Source organism: Myotis brandtii, unplaced genomic scaffold (assembly GCF_000412655.1).
Source record: "Myotis brandtii unplaced genomic scaffold, ASM41265v1 scaffold125, whole genome shotgun sequence".
Classification (NCBI taxonomy): domain Eukaryota; kingdom Metazoa; phylum Chordata; class Mammalia; order Chiroptera; family Vespertilionidae; genus Myotis; species Myotis brandtii.
In genome coordinates, this window is record NW_005354385.1 from 14,480,743 (window position 1) to 14,503,488 (window position 22,746).

The window sequence follows — 22,746 nt, forward strand, 5'->3', positions numbered from 1 at the left end:
CACACAGCTATGAATGAAAGAACTCACACTGGTCCCAAGATGGTCTGACTGTAGAGCCCATGCTCTCATTGTTCATTCTTAAAGTTTTCATGTGCATCCGGATTTTATGGGGAAGACCTTCTTAAAAAGATTGCTGGGTCCCATCACCTGAGTGTCTAATTTAGTAGGTTTGGGGGGGAGGGCAAGAATGTGTATGTCTCTAAATTCCCAGGTTGTTGGTGCGAGTGCTGTTAATTTGAGGACCACACTTAATGTTCTCTCATCTTGTCTTCCTAGTGACTCTTTGAACTCACCTGATAGACACATTTGTTTTACCACAAAAATGTAATTAGAAATCTAATAACATTTGAATTATTTAGTAATTTATAAATGTTTTTATTTGAAATAAGAAGCCTGATTAAATATAGCGATCTAGTTTTGGTTTTAACCACAGATAAACAATTGAAAGACTACACTATATTATAAAGTAGTCAATGTTGTAATTCATGTTTAGCAACTAGATCTACTGCATTCCATTTCCTAACCATGGAAAGTGTTCAGGAGAAAAGATACTGTCAACAATTATTTTAGATATGCTGACGCGGTGATCCATTTTCTTAGACAGTATATGATGGGGTTTTAAAATAACATTTGGATAGAACGTTTTTCTTTTAGGCATTTTGGAACCATTGCTAGAGATCAAATTCCAAAAGGACCTTGTAAGCAACTGTTATACATGCATATTAAACTAGACACCACATGCCCCTCTGCCCTGACTTGGTTTCTGTATCCCCTGATTTGGAGAATTGGAAAGGTCAGCTGTGATGACCAGCCATTATAATGGACTTGAGAAACTATGTCCCAAATGTGCCTCTACCTTCCTATGCTTGTTGAATGAGTGATTGTTAATTTTAAAACCCTGCAAGAATATTGCTTCAGCATTTTTCACTCTGGGTTTTCTTGTTAACTAATTAGAGCATGGGACTCCCCTGCAGGGTAAAATTATAAGTCTAAGTTTTAACACTCTGCCCAGCAATTAATAACAGTAGGAAACATCTAACCCAAATAATGTTTAGATTTTAGATGGCATTTTATTTAGGCCTGGGGACCAGGTAGCAATATTTTTAGGTGGAAAGCAAAAGGTGTTAGGTGAGCGCTTTTAGTTACCAAAAGGGAGAGCAGTTGCTATACTGCCCTTAGCATTGGTTGCAGCAGTTCAACCCTGCTTTCAGTAGGGTCCCAAGATGGAGGGGTCGGACTGTTTTTGCTACATCCCATGAGGAAAGTGACAGTGATTTTAGGCATTAGGTCTTTGGCTGGGACAAAGGGATGAATTTTGTAAATTGAGATAATTGCATTGGTCATCTATAAGGCATTTTAACCATCGAGTCGTCTGACATTTATGACTGAGTAATGGCATCTTTATGTTGCTCGGGCTCTTTTTAAGCTAATGCCTTGTGGGAAGGGATCTTCCTAATCCTAATTCTCTGACTTAGATTTTAATATCAAGCAATTGATTTATATAAAGGCTGACGAAAAAAGGTTTGTGTCATGCTACAGTTTTAAAAAGTTGGATGCTTGCATGCTGTCCCCCATCTTCCCATTCCTTCATGCGCAGTTTTTATAGAGAAGGATAGTGACTTTATGTGGAAGGGATTTTATGCATGTCATATCAAATGTTGCCACTGAAGCATTCACGAATCAAACAATCAGATCTAAATTCCTCACCTGCCAAATTCTCTTTCCCTACAAATGAACAGTCTCTGGTGAATTTATTCTGAATTTCCCTGGAGCTTAAGCTGGCAATCCTTATGAAATTTGTTGCAGCTGCAAAAATGGCTTAAATATGGAAATAAAATCCCTAAATCATCTTCTGAATCAGAGTTAGCCTTTTCTCTCTCTCCCCTGGCACCCACAAATGTTTGTTAAATGAGGAAATAAAAGCATCAGTTAGTCCCTAAATTTCTATTTGCAAAACACCAAATGGTTTGGGAAGCTGGCTAAAATTATTATACTTCTACTGAATTGACTGGTCATGTTGCCATCCGTACTTGGTTAAAAATGTTTTGGTGTTTCAAAAATTAAGGAGGGATTAACATGCTCATGCGTATAGATTGTCTCCCACACATATGAGCAATTTATGTGACCATTTAAAAATATATAGGGAACCATTTAAGGTTACTTTAATCATATTTTAAGTATTTCAACAGTGTTTGTTAATGTAAATAAATTGCTTGTATTTGACACTAATATATTAGCATAAATTAGTAATGGTAAATAAATAGGAAAAGTTAAATATTTCTATCCCTTAGGATAGAAATATAGTATATATTAATAATGTGCACAGGTATAATATTTCTTTAAAACTATATGAGTATAAGAATTAGTGAAGGACTGAGAAAATTTCAACAAATTTCAAATTTTTGTCCAGAAGGAATGAATATAATGCTTGAGCTCATAATATGTTTAAAATTGTACTCAAATGAATTGAAAAATAAAACATCTTAACTAGAACTTGACTAATCAGAATTCTAAATTAACTTGCACATTTTTCTGTACCTTGATTTTAAAAGCGGTTTAGGCCTCCCTCCCCAAAAGAAAATCTAACAGTTAAAAATATTAAAACATTGCATTATGAATATATTTTAATATTCTGATGGAATATTAAATGGAATATATTCATATGTTCCAATATTCTAGGGTCGATGTATATTCATTTAATCTTTGATTAGCAAATGTGTGTGAATGACCCAATAAAACTGAAATGTTACGGTTGGTGGGTGTGCACTTCCTTCATAGGCAAGTAAATGCACATCGTTTTTTCCACAGCTGGGGTTAGAAAGCCATAGAATAACTTATACTCAATGAAAGCTAGTTTTGCCAGGCAAACCAAATTGCATATATTTTAAAAAAAATAAAACTATGTACTATCACTCTTTTGATCAAATTCAAGATTGCCCTAAAATATATATTAGAAGAAAGCTGTGGATATCTGTTTTTGTCAGTCACTCATTAGTAGTTCTCTCTTCCCACCCCACACTCCCCAAAATAGAAAAATTAGAGAAACCTGCTTCTAATCAAGGAAATGTGCCAGTGGAAAGTATTTTAGGTACAGTGGGGCCTTGACTTACGAGTTTAATTCATTCTGAGACCGAGCTCGTTAAGGAGCTCGTTAACTCAAATTACTCTATCAACTCAATGCAAAAAATTGGCGGAGAGACAGCTGGTATCTCAAAAAACTCATTAGTCGGGATACTCGTAAGTCAAGGCCCCACTGTAGTTTGTAAATGCAGTTAGTGACAGAATTTTAAACAAAAAGGCCTTTTTTTGTCCTCATTAATGCTTGCCTATATTCATGTATTTGGAGATGGCTACGTATATAGTCAGAGATTTATAACTCTAAACTGCATTTTCTTTTGTCAGTGTGGGGTGGAATGAATGTAATTGACTATGAATATCAGTTCTCGAAAGTGACTAAGCTCGCTTTTTCCTCCGTGAACTTCCTTGAGTTGAGGATCATCTGAGTTGTATCCGTGAACCAATTTTATCCCTTGGTTTCTAATTGAAGGCATTTTCATAACAAAGTACTGATTTAGTAAAAGCAGGAAACAGGAGTCTCCATGCAAGAGAAATTGGAGTTTCCTAACATGCACATGATTTAAAAAATAAAAATAAAAAATAAGGTGCCTTGAGATGCTGGCAGTTTAACATTTGGAACAAAAGAATTCGTATGTACATTTACATCCTAACTGCTCAATTTTACCACACAAGCTTCAGTTTAGGAAAATATACAGTACTTTTGCATATAATGGTACCTTTGAGCCCCTGAGTCAAGTAGAGAGGATTTAAATACAAAAAGGAAAACAGCCATTAAAAGCACTTACATTGTATGTGGAATAAATAGTACAAAATGATTATTTCCCTGGAAGACCAGGATCAGAAACATGCCTATGAAGACCCAAGATGCCTGCAGTGCTCGGGGAGGAATCTGTTAAAGAAGGATGCCTAATTGGATGAAGGTAAGTTTTTCTTTGCCGCGAGTGAAGCTCTAAAGAGAGCTCGCTGTCTTGTTTTAAACGTGAAGGCAAGTTGTCTTCCGAAGCTGTGTTCAGATGCACACCACTTGAGAGCGATTCTTTGGATTTAAGTTTAGATTTGTCAAGGTCTAGAAATTCAGGACACTGATAGAAAGAAAAGAAAAGATGTTTTTATAATTTATTTGGACATATTCCTAAAATCACACTCATGAAATCTAAATATGTTTTCTTTCGCCCCAATCTGTATTTGATTAGTAATATTAGCCAACCTTTCCCTCCCAAAGATGGGTCAAGACATTGCAGATTAGGTGTTAGGTTAGGTCAGCGGTCGGCAAACTCATTAGTCAACAGAGCCAAATATCAACAGTACAATGATTGAAATTTCTTTTGAGAACCAAATTTTTTAAACTTAAACTATATAGGTAGGTACATTGTTATTAACTTAATTAGGGTACTCCTAAACTGGCCTTTGCTAAAAATGTCCTCAATCTGAGGGGTCGACCTCAGTGAACGTACCCCCACTTCTTCTAATGCCACTTCTTCAAAATAGACTCACCCAGGCTGAAAACCGACTTCTGCGCATGGGCCACGAAGTTTCAATCGCACTGTACATGCGCGCCCACACGTGGTATTTTGTGGAAGAGCCACACTCAAGGGGCCAAAGAGCTGCATGTGGCTCACGAGCTGCGGTTTGCCAACCACTGGGTTAGGTAATCCTGAACAATCATTCCAAGAACTTTAGTTTTACTCTGAAGTCAGAACAGAATTTATTTTTTTATTCTTTCATTACACAAATGACTCACACGAGTTTTTCAGATGATTTTTAACTCAAAATTCAAGACAAAACTGGGATAGAAAATGTGGGTCATTTGTGAGGAGAGAAAAGAAAAAAGAAAGGAAAGAAAATCACCCATCCCTGCTCAGAAAATATTGTCTAAATCCACTGAAAACAAAGAACAAAGCTCGTGGTTTTGCGTGTTTCCTAACCATTCACAACTAGAGCTAAATTAATATCTACTTCCATATTTTAGAGAGATTACATTATTTTCCTTTTGCACATTTCCTCCTGTTGCTAATCTTGTTTCTGTTGGAAAAAGAAAGGGGATGGGTTTCTATGTAAAGTAACTGATAGGGGCAGAAATAGAATACTGGGGACCAACTATAATTGTAAGAAATATTAATCATGCTCTGTTACCCGTGATTGTTTTATTCTGATTAAAGAAGACACATTCTAACCTGGCTGGGAGCTCACCTGGAAATGCAGCCTTCCTCTCGATCAGGAAGTGCCTATTATCATTGAAAGATTAACAAACTTGTTGCAGAAACCAGAATCGCCAGCCCTTTGAAGACACCCAGCCTTTGCATACCCATAGACCTTTGCAAATCAAGACCTGTAAACTGCCCATTTGGCATGCCTTTTGCCTACTTCCCCATGTAATCTTTGTCTTTCTACCCATTATAAGCAGCTGGCTTATGGTGGGGGGCAGAGCAGATTTTTGTGGATGACTGGCTGCTCTCCCATACTACCGGTAGTTGGAATAAATGCTCATACATGATTCAACCCAGTCTCTGCTTAATTGGCTCAAGTAGTGATAGGCAGCATGGACCCCTTGATTGTCCAGTTATATAATCTCATTGGGTGATTCTGATTATAAATTCACCCTGTGGTATTGTGGTGGGTACTCATGCCCCAGGCATATAACTTCTTTAGTATAAGGTTTGTCTTTGCCTTGTCCATTGCTTCTGTGCATCTAGGTCAGTGGTTGGCAAACTCATTAGTCAATAGAGCCAAATATCAACAGTACAATGATTGAAAATTTTTTTGAGACCTAAATTTTTTAAACTTAAACTATATAGGTAGGTATATTGTTATTAACTTAATTAGGGTACTCCTAAGCTGCCCTTTGCTAAAAACGTGCTCAATCTGATTGAGGTACGTTCGCTGAGGTCCACCCTTTCCAACTCTCCCATTCACTCTCATCTTGTATACTAGGTTAACTTACCTTTGAAGTAAAACATGACCATCCTCAAGAGAGCACATAATCTTGTTAACTATCCTGTACTCCAATCCCGGCCTTGATTTCTCCCACCTCCATGGAATGTTCCTACCTTTCCTCCTTAATTTTAAATGCATAAATGAAGCTGCAAAACTGTTATTCCCTAGAGCATTTGAGATCTTGCTCCTTGACATATGTTGCCAGTTTGGCTCAAATAAACTCTTCTAAAAATTCTCTATATGTTTGGATGTTTCTTACATCATTATTTCATTTCCCAGAATATTTTGCACTAAATTCCCAAACTTTAAAGACAGTTTTACACGATTGTTCTGTAAACCCTTATTTACATCATCATTCTTAGGTGCAATTTGGCCATAGTGATTAAGTAATTAAGAATGATTTCCAAAATAGAATTCCAAGGAAATTGACCTTCAAAGTAACATAATTCAAAGGGGTTAATTTGGAGGGCTTCAGAGGCAAGATGAGGGACTGCTCCTCTTCCCATTCTCCAGGGGAAAAAATGGTTTAGAGATCTTTGGGGATGGTAGGATACAGATATCTAAGATTACTAATTTGACTGCTCTTGAACCTCAGGTCTTCTGTGTCCAGCTGCTATTTTTCCTCCTCTTCCTTCCTGAGACCCTGCCCAAGAATTCATCTGGTCATTAGAGTAAATTACATTCTTGTCTCTGAAGAGCTTTTTGGACCAGGGATACTCCTTAGTTTTCCAAGCTCTGCCATATACACACTTAAGTAGATTGACTCTTGAAAAAAGCTTTTTCTTTTAAAAAAAAGTATTGTTTAAGATCATTCTTCTAGGTCCATTGTTCTCCAACTTTAAATGGGCATAAGAATAGGGCAGGGAGGCGGGGGGATTGTGTGTAAAATGTGTGTTACAGGGTCCATTCCCAGAACTGAGTAGAATGAGAATCTGCATGTTCCACAGCACCCCAGGTGATTTGGATTCTGGTGGTCCCTAGAACACACTTTTAGACACTCTTGGTTGTACTCTACCTACACTCACTTGTGAGGAAGGACTAAAACTTTGATCCGTCTTGATGGATGCTCTCGGATGACTGGTTCTCATCAGGTGGATGGTGGGTCTCTGATACTCCGCCGCGGCAGTTACCATACTGTAGGCCGGGGGGACCACGGTGGTTTGTTTCTGCAGCAACTGTAAGATGGTCTGGATGTCTGCAGTCATCTGGGATTCAAGTCTGCAGGACAGACAGAAATGGGAAGACAGTCCTGAAATAGTTCATCATTTCTCAAAGAATTTGAGAAAATTTCAGCACCACGACTGTGTACTGGTTTAATATGATTTTAAATTCATTTGTTAATGACGTAAGTGACTTTGATCCACCTGTTTATGACAAAGACAAAGTTGTAGGAATGAGTTGGTTCGACATGAGAATGAAGTTGTGTGAGGAAGACGCCATCTCCTCCGTTGTCATTAATAACATGTGGAGAAGCAAGGATGGCAAGGGGATATTTAAGCTATAAATACTGAGAGTTTGTGGGGACAACCCCAGAGTTTTGGTCAGGGCAAGTTGACACCTTGCTGGCCTAAATAGCTCTCGAAGATCTTGAGGCATTTGCTCCTGCTGTGGCCAAGGAGACGCTGGTCAGCATGAAGCTCAAGAGTGCAGCAGCCTCAGGAAGAGAAGGCACTCCTTGTGGGCGGTGGTGCAAAGCCATGCAGAGGCCCTAACTCCCGGAGCAGCTCTGAATGTCCATCAACACTGGTACCTCTGTTGCCTAGCAATGTGCTCTAGCAACAGGGGCCTCTTATTTTTGTGCTGGCAGCTGGATGTCAGCTCTTGCTTGGCCAAGTGCCTCTCCCAAGTGCCTGCTCTTATAAAAGGTTCCTCATCTTTTTACCTGGGCAATTCCTCCTCCTTTTACCTGGGACAATAATGTAATTAATCTATCATTGCTGTGGAATATGTTATTTCTTTATTTGGCTTATTAAGAGATATTATCCTGTATGCTATTCCCTTGTGAAATTATAATTCCCAAGGCAAACCTCGATTAAATAAATTGCTGGCAAAGACAAAATCAGTCTCTGAGCATAAGTTTGCCGCCCAAACAAAACAACCACCAACAAACAGAATTATGGCCCTGCTTTAAACAAGAAGAACAGGAGAGGGAGCATGGAGATTCTCTCCTGGCTGTTGCTAACTTTCTATGTCTCACTAATGGTTCTGATAAAGACCATTGCTTTCCTGCTTATTTAGTAGTACGTTATCAGGAAAACAGCTGAATTGAATAGACTATATTTTTACAATGTACTTTGTATTACATTTTTACAATTAAGCTTTATTGTGTTCAAAATTTAAAACACACTGAGAATCTATTTTTAATCAATAATTGTCTTTTCTGTTTAATCAGGCTTTGCTCAGTTTCTTGTGAAAGTCTACTCTATAAAAAAGAGATTTGGGGAGCACATTTCATTTAGATTTGCTTGGTTTCTTGTGAAAGTCTATCCACTCTATAAAAAAGAGATTTGGGGAGCACATTTCATTTTTTTATTTTATTTTTAAAAATATTTTTAAATTGATTTTTAGAGAGAGAAGAAGGGAGAGGGAAAGAGAGAGAGAGAGAAAAAAATATCTATGTGAGAGCATAACATCCCAATCAGCTGCCTCTTGCGTGCCCCCTAATGAGGATCAAGTCTGCAACCCAGGTATGTGCCCTGACCGAGAATGGAACTGGCAACCTTTTGGTGCATGGGATGACGCCCAACCAACTGAGTCACACTGGCCAGGGCGTGGTTAGCACATTTCTTTCATAGTTACAACTGGATAATTTCTTATTTGTTTCAAATTTATATTACCTTTATTTTACTTTGCCTATCTCCTATCCACATCAAGGCTTGTATATTATTAATTATAGTCTTTCTGTAATGTGAAGTACTGTTAAATGTTAAATTCCTTTCCAGTCTAAGTTCAGGGCCTTTCACATTTATGAAACAAATCAATGTAAAAGTTTACTTGTCTCTATGATCCACCTGGCTTGCAAAATACTAATCTGATCATTTTTCACCCAAAGCTCAAAGTAGCCAACTGGCTTGTTAATTTTATTCTCATTTTAAATTAAAATTCAAGGGAAAATACAAAATACAATAGGGCTGATTCTCCTCCTTTGCATGTGTTAACGCCTTTTCAAAAAAGGAATTATGTGGCATAAGAACAGAAAATTTGGACCATATGCCTCTTTAGACAACTCAATTCTCTTAACTCTTTACTGACTTGTCTATAAATGAAAAATGCAAAGGAAAGCTAAATCTTAAAAAATATTAAAATCATAAAACTAATTTTGCTCAATTATATACATTCTATATTTATTGAAGAGAACTTAGCGTTTGATTTGAAAGAGAACAGAATAAACCTGGAAAACATGAGAAAATATTGTTTCTTTTTAACTCTTAATATTAATTGATACTACAAATCTTCCTTCTGAAAAACATTATTCTATAGCAAATATAGAAAAAATAGCTTATTGTCTTCTAAACCAATAGCTATAAATTATACATGATTCTGCCTTGTAAATGACAAAAGCTCACATTAAAAAAAGAAAAATTGAGCCATCCACTAGTTTATTTATCTAATTGTTACCTACAGGATTGATCTAATTTCTTATGGTGTCAACTAAATTGGGTAGACTAGCTATTTATTGTTGTACACCACTTTATTTTCACTCCTCGAGGTCCAGCTCAAATTTAATCTGCAACCAAAAATCTTCCCTTATCTGACTCACTCAGAATTAATTTCTCTCTCCTCTGAGCCTCCAAAGAAAATACTGCATTCAGTCTTCATTGTAAATATTTCTGTACAAATTTGTCCTATCACTAAAAGCATTTAATATTTAGCAAGGGGCTTACACATGTTTATTACATTGAATTTAAAAGGATTTGGAGACTGAGCATGCAATACAAACTTCATCAATAGAAGAGGATTCAAGCCCCAATAGACAGTCAAAAATTATGGTAATATTTCTGAGTCATGTGAAACCTTTGTCAAACAGCTATGGTCTCAGAAACAAGATCTCTATACCATGGATTCTATCTATTTGAATAGATCCTCAGAGGAAAAACTCTATTGGAATGTGGACTTTTACTGATTGAAACATGCTGCCATGAACAGGACTCACTTCACCTTCAAATGTGCTTATCAAACAAGTTTTATTTATCCAGGCTTGCTTCAGTTTGTAGAATTGTTACCTCATTGTGTCTAACAATTCTAAGCTATTATGTCATGAACTTTGGCCATTTCCAATCAGTCCCTACCTTGAAAGGCCCAGACTCTAAAATCCGATCAATATCCTGGGACTCACTTCACCTTCAAATGTGTTTATCAAAAAAGTTTTATTTATCCAGGCTTGCTTCAAGAGCCTTACTTCATTGTGTCTAACAATTCTGAGCTATTATGTCATGAACGTTGGCCATTTCGAATCAGTTCCCTACCTTGAAAGGCCCAGACTCTAAAATCCGATCAATATCCTACTTCTAATCCCCTTCTGAGATATCACTTAGGCTCTGTCAAGATGGTAATCCCTTCCTGCAGTGATTTTGAATACTTGGTTTTGTTTCATTAACTGGTGATCATCTGATATTTTGGGTAATTCAATGCAATGATTAAATGTTGCCCCCACCCCCACTCTGGCCCCATTCATATGTTGAAGCTCCAACCCCCAGTGTGATGGTATTAAGATGTGGTGCCTTTGGGAGGCGATTAGGTCATAAGGGTAGAGCCCTCATGAATGGGATTAATGCTCTTTTAAAAGAGACCTGAAAGAGCTTCTTTCCTTTTTCTGTGAGGACACAGTGAGAAGACAGTCATCTGTGAACCAGGAACCTAGCTCTCACCAGATACAGAATCTTCTGGCAACTTGATCTTGGACTTCCCAGCCTCCAGAATTGTGAGAAATAAACATTTGTTGTATATACTCCACCATTCAATGGTATTTTTGTTATAGCAGCCTGGAAAGACTAAGACATTCAGTGAAGGGGAGCATTAGTGAAGAATTTCTTTACTATGCATGGATTATATTTTCCTGTCTTATGTCTAGGGTCTACTGGCTTCATTAGAAAAGACTCTTCTACTGAGACGAAATAATCTGGTTTAATCAGGAGGAATAACAACAATTTTTAAAAGTCCAACTTGGCCTTTAAAACAGAAAAGAACAACCCAGTTTTAAAACTTTTTTAGTCATTGAAAGGTACCAGAATATGCCACCCCAAAATATTGATTATTTTGAGCTGCAGGCACTTGAAAAACAGCAAATGCAGGGAGAAGCTTTCTCTGAACTCCCATTATCTGCCTAAAAGCAGATTCCCCCAAATGAATTAACTTGTCATGAATCCCCTCCCTGGGAATTTTAGCTACCAGAGAAGATTGACTCTTGTCACAGGAGAGGAGACTAGAAGTTCCACACCCAGGCACATTTTGTCACAAGCTAGAGATACCTCCCATCTCTTTTCCTATGGGTCTGTTCATCTTTCCTAAAAAGCATTCACTCTTCTCTAAGAGGCCTACATCCCCCTTCCCCTTGCTCTATTAAAATTGTATTTAATCTTAAATTCTAAGCCACCTTGGAAGTTACTCATTTTTCCTGGATATTTCCCAAATATGCATGAGGTATACTTGTTACTAAACATATGTTTGTTTCTCCCTTGTTAACTTGTCTTTTATTACCAGGGGTCTCAGCCAAGAACTCAGAGGGTAGAGGGAAATTATTTTTCTTTCCCTACATCAGCAAAGCTGTACTGCTGTGTAAAATGAATGTTTTCATTCACTTATTCAAAGACTCACAATGTATCAGGCACTGTGTTAGGGAGGAAGGAGTAGAAAGGACATGATGATGAAAGGAAATAACTCTGATCTGGGGTGCCTACTGGAGCTGACTACCTAGGATGGAAAAATGAAGGAAGCGCATAAAAAGCCATAACTCTTCCGTGGTTGGCAAACTGCGGCTCACGAGCCACATGTGGCTCTTTGGCCCCTTGAGTGTGGCTCTTCCTAAGCCTTAGGAGTACCCTAATTAAGTTAATAACAATGTAACTACCTATATAGTTTAAGTTTAAAAAATTTGGCTCTCAAAAGAAATTTCAATCGTTGTACTGTTGATATTTGGCTCTGTTGACTAATGAGTTTGCCGACCACTGACCCAGATCAACAGAGGTGTAGAAGGTGAGGGGAATGTAAAATACGTAAGGAGAGGGAAATGATGCAAACCCATTGCCCCCAGAAAAGCAACTGTAGTGGCATGGACTAGTGGTGGGGATTAGTTCATCCCACTATTTTTCCTTTGTCCGTTCTCCTGGAAAAAGAAAACAACCAGAATCCAAGAGCGTTGTTCCCAGTTGAGTTGAAGTTATTATGTAAAGCAAGTGGATCCGACAGTACAATGGAAGTGCTGTATCCCCAGTTATCCATTTAGGACCCAGGCTCTCATTCTCCCAGCTCTCAGGTATCTAATGAGTTTCCAAGCTGGGGGATTTGGGGAGTGGGAAGGAGCAATGGGCTGGATGCAAGAACACCTAATTGGTCTTTAGTCCCAGTCCCTGTGATTCAAGGATGTGGGAGAGCAAACATCCATCACTTGAGAGACTTGCTCAATGCTGGATGAATCAGTTCTCTCTATTCAACTAAGAAACCAAGAATATGGGAGAGGTGGGAGTCAGAGGTTGAATCACCACAAGTCACAGAGTAGATTTGCAGTAAGCGTGGGATTTGAGCTCAAGATTTTAATTCAAGGCCCCAGGTCATTTTGTCATCCTGGAGGGGTCTTTTCAGCTCCTAGGCCTACTTTCTGGTTTCACGCTGGAGGACACTGAGGCCCTGGCAAGCTAAATGACGTGTACGAGATCTGCAACCAGGTCTTCTGACTCAGGAACTCGGATTTGTTCTGCGATACCCCATTCAGTGCAGTTCCACATGCTAACCATGTTAGCTGGATGTCCTTTGAAGTAGGTCTTGAGGAATTAAGCTGTAAAAAACTACCCAGTACCACCTCATTCACCACCCACGTCTGCCTGACTCCTGAGGCAAGGCTCTTTCCATTGTGCCAACTCCTCTCTTTGTTAGTAATTGGGAGTGAGGACTCCAGCACAGGTCAAACAGCCACCACAGGTGGGTGTTTAATAAATGTCTTCACTGGAATGTAGGTAAAGGGGTTCTGAGACCCATTGCCAATGTGTGGAGGAGGGTTTCCCCCCACACCAATAAGGAATTCCTGGGCACCAGCAGGAGGTCTGAGAATTCAACTCAATTCTGACACTATGTACTCCATCCATGCTTTTGTTCCGGCCCTCCAGTCCAGTTTAAGAACCCATTGTGGCCCTCGAGTCAAAAAGTTTGCCCACCCCTGCTCTAGGGCCTCCCCACTCAAAGTGTGGTCAGAGCTGGAAGCTAGTTAAAATGTGAATCTCCAGAACTACTGACTTAGAATCCGAATTTTAACAGGATCCCCAGGTGTTTTACATGCACATTCAATTTTGAGAAGCACTGCTTTAGGATCAAGTGTTAATGATTTTCCTATCATCTGAAGGCATAATATATAAGTATATAAGAACATTTCTTTTATGAACCTTTACCACAAATATAGTTTAATTGGCCATTAAAGCAGAAAAGCAGCAGCAGCAAGGACAATTGAAGATAGAACATTTAAGTTTGCTTTCATTGCATTATATACTTAATATGTGCATTTGGATGAGACAAATGGGGGTAGAAATTCATGGTTCTACGTTTGAACAGAATGCTGAAGCTAAGTGGGATACACCCAACTCTAGAAAGTGCCCCAGGATTCTCACCTCACAAAGTTAAAGACCAAATTGAGTTGCCCTCTGCAAAATTGTTTTTACCTTCTAGAGTAAAGTGGAGGAAAGAGGTTGTTGGAGATGGCAATACAGTAAAAATGTAATATTTTGGATTTTATGTTTTAGGTTTCAAAGGGGCTAAGCTGAGTTAGGCAATGAAGTATTTGTGAAAATATTCAGAAATAGAAAGAAGTTGGTCAAAGGAAAAGAAATATGTCTAAGGACATACAGGTGCTGGGAATATGTCAAAACAGATTTAATTGTTCTTTGGCTATGGAAAAGTTTCTAATAATAACAATAATAGTAGTAGTAATAATAATAATAATAATTCTAGTAATTATTCTAGAAAACCAATCTGCACTCTTCTCCTCTCTTTTTTTTTTTTAGGGCATAAGGTAGAGGGTTTTAAAGCCATACCAAATGGAGGGATAAAGAACTCTACTTCTCTATTATGTTTACAGTTGCAAACCAAATGGATCCTAGCTATATTATCCTTAAAATTTTATACTTTCAGCCCTGAGATATATTAAAAACAAATGTTTTCAATAATCTTTGACAATGCTAACTGCAATGATTGGTACACATGATAAGGCAACAAAGGTAACCTATCAAGTTTATATCTGAAGAAAGGTCAAATCAAGAAACACAATTACATGTAAAGTAGGAGAATAAACCAGACAAACATCAATAATAGAACTGAACGTTATTGTTAATCAAATTTTGCCTAAGAGCAAGTACTGTACCTTTTATGTTGTATAACAAATTTAGTTTGCACATGTACTGTCTTAGTCTTTACAATGGCATTGCAGATAGAGTCAAAGAAAGAAACTGAAGAGATTTAAATGACTTGACTCAGTCACCCTGTAAGCAGTTAAGTAGAAGAGTTATTACTTTAGGATAACTTAATTACAAGTACTTTGCAAATATTGTGCTAAAGAACTCACTGCTAGCTCTGTCATTCATTCTTTCATTCACTCACTTTTTTATTTGCTAAACAAATTGAATATATACTTGTCTTGGCAGTAAAGAAATGGGCAGTTATTTTCTCTCAGTCACAAGAATAGAAGTTCAAGTTCAGGCCACACACATCAATTCTGTATTATATGGTATATAGTCTTATATATTTTATAGATAAAATATCAAAGTGGCTTGGCATATATAGCAGGGAGAGAAAAAACTCAAATGTATTAAGTACCTAAATATGCTTCTCTATCCAATAATAATTATTATGATAAGTTCTTATACTTTAATTAGGAATTACTGACTCTAAGTAAATGATAATCTGTTTTAATTTTCTCAGGTATGTTTCAATTTACAAAACTTTAATTTGACACTTGGGAATGATATATGGACCTCAGCACCAGGCAATTTTAAAATCAATTCATTTTTATGGTAATGTATATGTGTGTGCACACACAATTTAATGTATTTACTATATTGTTTGAAGCTATTTGATTCTCTCATAAAAATTTTAAAAAGCAATACAAGCAATAAACAGAATGGATAAAACACATAAGAAATACTAATCAGATAGTAAGTAAGCAAGTAACATATATAGCAGAGGCAAAACGTAGAGGATGTTTTAAATATAGTTAATGTATAAGTAAGTAGCAATTAGACATGGGCAGAATTCATAAATGTATTACATACAGACAGAAGGCAAGTAACCTGTGAGACATGCCAAAAATAGAACAGAAATATGATGTAGCAAATCAGAGTGCAGCTGATACATAGAAAAAGATGGAAAGAACAAATTATTTTCATGTCACCTCTGGGCAGACACTTCCACCCCCAAATTTGATCACCCATTGGTAATGCAAAGTATAGGTTCTTCTGGCTCCACATACGCTTTGCCTACAAAAGGACTATAAACAGTTTGCTGTTCAGCAGGCTAATTACATGTAAGACACTTGGCCTTATATCCCTGTGATAGAGCAAGCGTGTGCCATTGGCACAGGGGAATTTTTTTTTTGTCTGTGGAACCCTTTGTGCAAACTTCAACTCTGGGCCTAGTAACCACACCATCAGCAGAGAAGGCTGATGCGACAGATGGGAACATTGGGTAAATCAGGATTCAGGTACTGTGCTTGCACTTCATAGAAATATGTTAATTACTGCATCTGGCTCTTCTCATCTCTCATTGTGTTTTAGATTGCTTTAGTAAATCCTGTTGTTAAGGACAGTTCGACAGAGATGAGCAGAGCGAGGACGATGGGCCAGGTGCAGAAACTCACCAGGGCAGAAAGCCCCGGATGCCTAGCAAGGAGCAAAACTGGAAAACAAGAACCTCGGCCCCAGAATAACCTTTCCTCCCCAGCGTATTGCTGGTCATGCAGTTTGGACCCCCTGACTTTTCAGATAGCTAGTCAGGAGGTTTAGAGTCCAGCATGTTATCTTCCTCCCTTCAGATCATATCTAGGCCTTGGTTGTATTTCAGCTCCAGGCCCAGAAAAGCAGCAAAACCAGACAAGTGATGCCATGGCTGCCTCAGGACCAGCTACACTGACTAATGACCCCCTGCCTTGGCACTGACCAATCAGTGGAGAGCCTGAAAGAGCACACCTGGAAAGCTGATGAATATTTTACCGAGGACCTCCCCTGAGGCCTCCCTTAAGATTTCCACCTGCAAAAGAGAGATACATATGCTCAGGACAAAGGGCCTGGGGCTTGCTCTCCCCTAGGGGAGCATGCCTGTGCCATCCCTTCCCCCTTTTTTCCTCTAAGGCAGGGATGGGGAAACTTTTTTCTGCTAAGAGCCATTTTGATATTTATAACATCAATCCTAGGGCCTAGGCCATACAAAATTATCAACTTAAAAATTAGCCTGCTATATTTGGTCAAACATTTAATGAACTCCCTCCTAATGCCTTGGCATGGCCAAACCAAATTATTTCACAGGCCTTATACTTCCCGAGGGTAGGACAATCCCCACCCCTGTAACCAGAGGAGCAATGGGCAGTGGTAACTTGTCCTGGTCTAACCCCCTGCACCTGTGTCCAAGGCCCTCTTTCCTCTGACTTCTCAGTGAGCCACAGCAGCCCAGCCTAGCCTCTCCTGTTACTCCTTCTATGCCCTTCCTTGTTTCACTGTCCTGAGTATATTTTTGCTGTGGCCAATAAATTCTTACTTTGCTACACTTTGTCTTTTGATTGAAATCTTTCCTTGAAGATGCCAAGAAACAAGGTCTCCTCATCTCCCTGCTAACACTGTGTTTGACTCATGAAGTTTTCCATTTGTGACCCCTAGAATACTTTGCCTGGTGATGTACCTGGGGTCTACCTTTAAATCAGTATAAAGTCCAACATGAACCACAACTACAGTAGCTATATCATACTCATTCATTCATTTTTTTCTGAGTCTTATTGACCAGTTTAATTTAAAAAAATCAATTTAAATTTGTGTTAAAGAGTTCCATCCTTCCCCAAACCTAAGTTAAATCCTCATTTTAAAAAAGTATAGATCAAAGATTGAATAAAAAATTGGAGAGGATATGGGCTTCAACTCTGTGAGATTTTCAATTCAATCACATTTTTAACAAGTTGACTAAATAACTAAATGTTTAAAGAATTTTGTTGATGCTTTTTAAAAAATGTCATAACACATAACTAAGTTACCAGAAACAACCAAAAAGTATAAAAGAAGGATTAAAAGAGGAAGGGTATTTGTCAATAAGCTAGCTAAATATAAAACATTTCCTTAGGCAGTTGGCATGGGTGATATACTAGTTTTATGGCAAGTAACGAAAAAGTAGGATTTATGCTGCCCAAAGTTTGGAGTGTTCTAAATAAATGTTCTTTGAAACACAGATGAATAATTCTGTCAACTTCTAGTCTTATTTTAAAATCAGTAAGTGTAGAAGAAAAATATGAGATTGTGGCACAAGGAATTTGCTACTTACAAGGAGTAAAGCTAGACCCAACTAAGGGCTTGGTTTATATCCCCTTTGCCCTGACATTGCTTATACCTGTTGAGTTGTTCTTGAAGCAAATCCAACCTTTGCTCCACTTCCCCACAAGTGAGGTCACTTTCGGTTTCAGAGATCCCCCAGGCAGTTTGCTGAGGTGCTGAGTGACTAGACTCATCGGCCTGAGTCCGGACATTTTCTTGCTCCCAGCTTCTTGTGTCAGAGATATCTGTGGGAAATAGCAAGATGGATGTCAACTTCTTTGTGTGCCCATTTGCATTGGTAACACAGACACCCACAATACAAGCAAGAAGGAATCTTAAAGTTTAACCCAAAGACAGAGACCCAGAGTGACTCAGGGACCTCTCCAGGGACCACAACCAATTGCTAGCTCACCCTGACCCTGCTTGCCACTCCTCTCAACCATTTCCAGATGATTAAAAACAGGTAGCCAGTTTTGAATCTTAAATACAACTTTGTCTTCTGTTTGTGCTAAGAGTAAACATGGATGGCAACCCAAAGCTGATTAGAGAACAGTGATTTTGCGATTTTATGTTGGGAAGAAACAGCACCATTTGTTTGTAATGCTTCACACCTGGGTTTAAGATTTTAGGGCTCTTTCCCACAGGGCAGTTTGCATACTTCATGCTTCAGAGTGGGCCCAAGAGAGGAGCCATCGGCAAGAGCTGATATTGAGGGGGATTCCTTTAGGCCGACCCAACTCAAGGTCAAGCCAAGAAACAATGAGCCATAAATGATGGGGACAGTAAGTAAAGGTCCTCTAGTCCCATGATACTCTTTTAAGTTTCTGTTTCTCGTGGCTCCTTCTGCACTGTCCTTTAATAGTCACATCAACTTCCAATAGGTTTTCTGTGTCTCTTGTATTTAGAATATTTTTATGTTACTAAACTTGAGCACATATGGCCAATCTGTTCATGTCCTCTTTTCAAATGTTCTGTGTGTCTGTTATGTGCCATTCTGCCGAATGCGGAGGAATTAAAGACAAAGAAGACACAGGCCCTGATCCTGAGAAATTCAGTTTATCAAAGTTTTGAGCATTTTTCATACAGAGATTTGTTTTCTGAGCTTCTTTTAATTTACTGTTTCTCCTACAATCTGTATTTGCGAGTTGTCAATATCTAAGAACAAATATAATATCTTTTTCCTATTTTTTTTTTTTTTGCTTTTGATGACGTTTACTATGCTTTCTTACCCTCTACATTTTACATATCTTAGAGAAGGCTTAAAATGATTAAAAAGTTAGAAAACAGCCCAGCTGGTTTGGTTCAGTGGATAGAGCGTCAGCCTGCGGACTGAAGGGTCCCAGGTTCAATTCCAGTCTGGGGCACATGCTCGGGTTGCAGGCTCGATCCCTAGTAGGGGGCATGCAGGAGGCAGCCGATCAATGATTCCCTCTCATCATTGATTTTTCTATCTCTTTCTCCCTTACTATCTGAAATCAATAAAAATATATTTTTAAAAAAGTAGAAAATAAAACTCATGAAGAAATACTAGTGGAATTGGGAGTTTATTTTTCAGGTAAAGAAAGGGCGACATTTCTTCCTCACTGGGAGAACTGGTAGGAGGAAAGTATGATCTAAAGAGGGTTTTCATTATCACATTGCAACAGATTTGAATTAGAGGTAGTAATTTTGGCTTTATAGACTTTTTTTTTGACAGGGAACTTTGATTAAACTCTGCATAAGTTATGTCAAGTTAAGGAATTTATATCCTTGGCTGATTAAAAAATAGATGAAAAGTAACTGATTTGGTGAGGATTAGCTATAATTTTAGAAATAGGGAACAGAATGTGTAGGACTTCTCGAAATCCCTTCCTTTGCTACAGTTTCTCCAAAGTACAGTCAGATAGCTCAAAAGCATGCCCTTTCTCCAAGTCACAGACAAAATTCCTATATTTGTTTTTTCATGGTTTTTCTATCACTATCCTTTTATTACTGAATACACAGAACTTTCTCTAATAAAGTGTCTACAATTTCGTACAATTTCTGCTTCAATTGGCTGAAGCTATAACAAAGGGATTAGTATACTCAAAGACAGCAGTGGAAAAATCTCAGGTTAGGGTTGCCTGTTCTATTGAAATAGCTTGCAGACCTCAGAGAGCATGCTGTGAATTCCAGAATGGTTTTTCATGATTAAAGCTTCCTTAGCCTATGGGATCCTGGTGTTTTGGTTTTTTTTTTTTTTTTAAAAGCAACAGTATATAATTTACTGAACTCCACAAAATGAAAATAAGCATAAAAATATAAAATTCCTGCCCAGCTGGTGTGGCTCAGTGGTTGAGTGTCAACCTATGAACCAGGAGGTCATGGTTTGATTCCTGGTCAGAGCACATGCATGGATTGTGGGCTAGATCCCCCATCGGGGGTGTGCAGAAGGCAGCCGATCAATGATTTTCTCTCATCATTGCTGTTTCTATCTCTCTCTCCCTTTCCCTTCCTCTCTGAAATCAATAAAAAAAATTTTAAAAATACAAAATTCCTGGAGTTTTAACTGATATATCAGCATATTTTCAGTGAAAAGTATGACTTATTATTCACAGGCATGTCACATTTTAAATAAAAAACAAAGCTCTAATGTCCAATGGACTAGGTTTTCAATTTTGGAGCAGCAATGCCAAACAAACATTCAGAACACACATATTAATGGTCTGGAGATGTCAATATTTGTCCCTGTCTAGCTGCCTGCTAGCTGATTCATGTAGGGATATTTTAAAAAAAGATAATAAGAACTGGTAGAATGAAGTTACATATTTTGCTCAAAAGTTTTGTGCTGAGAAAGTGTACAGAATTTCTGCTTATGCTTAACAGGTCTCTCATTCTTAAATCATATATAATAAATTGATATTTAAAGAACAACGGTGGATCACATGGAATAAATGATGCAGGCTTATGTTTTTTCTTCAACGCTCAAGGAAAAAAAAACTGATCATGTTCACTTAGAAGACACGAATAAAATGTAAACTTAAATAGAGGCTTCCTTAACTATAATGTACTCTTTTATTAAAATCTAGATATGTATGGTGTGCCTGTTTTAGCAGCAATATGAAAAAAAAGTTCAAGAGGGAAATCCTGCTTAGGGTCTTAATAAAAATGAACATCTTTCTAAATATAGCTCAAAAAAATCTGCACTCGGTTGCCTTGGAAAATGTTGCTATAGTTGCAAGACACATTCCTGGAAATGGATAAACAGAAAGTAAACTTTCACTTTTCTCTGGATACACAATTTTCCTAGAGTCAACTTTTGACCTCAATCTAAGTACCATCAGAGTCTGTTTCTTTTTCTGCTTGTTTGTTTCTTTTTAGTTTTGCCCGAAAGGTGCTTTGCAGGACAAATGCCAGGAATGTGAGTGAGGGAAATTTCCTACTAATGAAAAATCTAAAAATTGTAGGGGGTTAGTGATTCAAATTGAAGCAGTTACAGGTGCACCCTACATGTTATTCAAATTCTCAAACATCCCTCATTACTTCACCTTAAATAATCATTAGGGAATGAAATTTGCAGTGGTTTAATAATTCTTTATTTGTTAATCATATTAATTAACCAGGTTAACTGTGTGTCACATTGATATTTAGCTATGCATTTTCAAAGTAGTTATTTACTATTTGAATAAAGATTGCATTATAAATTTTTGAAAATTAAAAATTTACAGATATTAAAATTATTTGTTGGAATACTATTTTATTGTGCATGTAGAATAATTAAAAATAATTGGAAGAAGTGGCAAAGAAAAACATAAGATGAAGGGCATGAAAATTCAGTCAGCAGAGGTATTATAAAGTTGAATAAAATCCCAAAAATATATCTTCAATAACTTGTCACTTGAGGCTCAAAATCCAGTGGTAAAACTCAAAACATAGTTTTAAAAAAAAGTCAGGCCCACATTAGGCTGACTTTTGGAGATAGTAGAGATGGTTCATCAAGCTCTTCAGAACTTTTGACTTCCACAATACAACCTTTTCCTCTTTTTAGCACTTCCCAAAATTCATTTTCATAAATAACCAAAATGGGACATTTGGTAATGACATCTAATATTCCATTCTTCCACTGTGATAAATGAGGTACTATTTTCACCCACTTCATCAAGATTTTAGATTGTCCAGAGAACATATTCTTAACTCACTTCAATGTGGGGTCATGGCAAAAACTGATTTGATAAGATAGGGAAAGTAGCTGTGGAAAAATGTAATAAGACTTTTGTTGTCAAATATAGTCATTGCAAATAATGGTGACACGGATAGATAATATTTACTTTGTCCCATAATTTTGCTATACTGCCAGTCTGAGAACATCCCATTTTTACCTTATTTCTGTTATATTCTTTTGACTTTTTTCTATGCCTTTGATTTTTTTATATATGCAGGGAAATATTCAATGATTAAAGGGTTAGAAAAATAAAACCTGTGAGAAAATTCTAAACCTAATTGGGGACTGTATTTCAGAATAGATAATTTATGGTTGTTATCTTGTTAACAATGACAATTGATTAGTTATTTAGAATATATTATTCCTACCTTAAAGATGTGCAAACTGAGTCTTAGTGGGGTCTGTCAGTCACTTTTCCTAAGTCTTAATGGGAGCAAGTGACAGAGTTATAAATGGAACCCAAGTAATCTGAACCACACCTATTCCCGCACCCACTTAATAGATAAATCTAACAAGATCTATAGATATAGCTCTGGTTATTCTAAGCTAATTGTTCTTCCAAGTGATAGTTCTCAAGTTTTTCTGAATTTCCCATCCTTTAGCATCAAATTTACATTCATTATTACCCTTCTCATGCATATTTTCTGCAGCAAAACCCATATATTTGGGTGTTTCTTTTGGTGAAGATGTTAAATAAATGTATTCAAATGAGTTGGATCAAGAGCATACTTTATTTAGAGGTATTTCCACTAATTTTCTCATAATTCCCAGTAAAAAGAATCTTTGAGCACTTGTTGTAGTGTTATTGCATTGGCCTTTCATGCTATAAGCCATCAGCGTTCTCCA

The 22,746-nt window shown here is 37.5% G+C and overlaps 1 protein-coding gene across 6 annotated transcripts in view; it reads right to left on the bottom strand.

The window, feature by feature from the left end:
- Positions 1 to 3,197: 3,197 nt before the first annotated feature.
- Positions 3,198 to 22,746, bottom strand: part of KCNH7 (potassium channel, voltage gated eag related subfamily H, member 7) — a 411,835-nt gene continuing 392,286 nt past the window's right edge. For all 6 annotated transcript variants that reach the window (XM_014534137.1, XM_014534135.1, XM_014534136.1 and 3 more), the window contains 3 exons: positions 17,797 to 17,965; positions 7,038 to 7,230; positions 3,198 to 4,160 (listed from right to left, as the gene is read on the bottom strand). In XM_014534137.1, the coding sequence (XP_014389623.1) occupies positions 3,894 to 4,160; positions 7,038 to 7,230; positions 17,797 to 17,965 (629 nt within the window). In that variant the 3' untranslated portion in view covers positions 3,198 to 3,893. The remainder of the gene's footprint in view (positions 4,161 to 7,037; positions 7,231 to 17,796; positions 17,966 to 22,746) is intronic.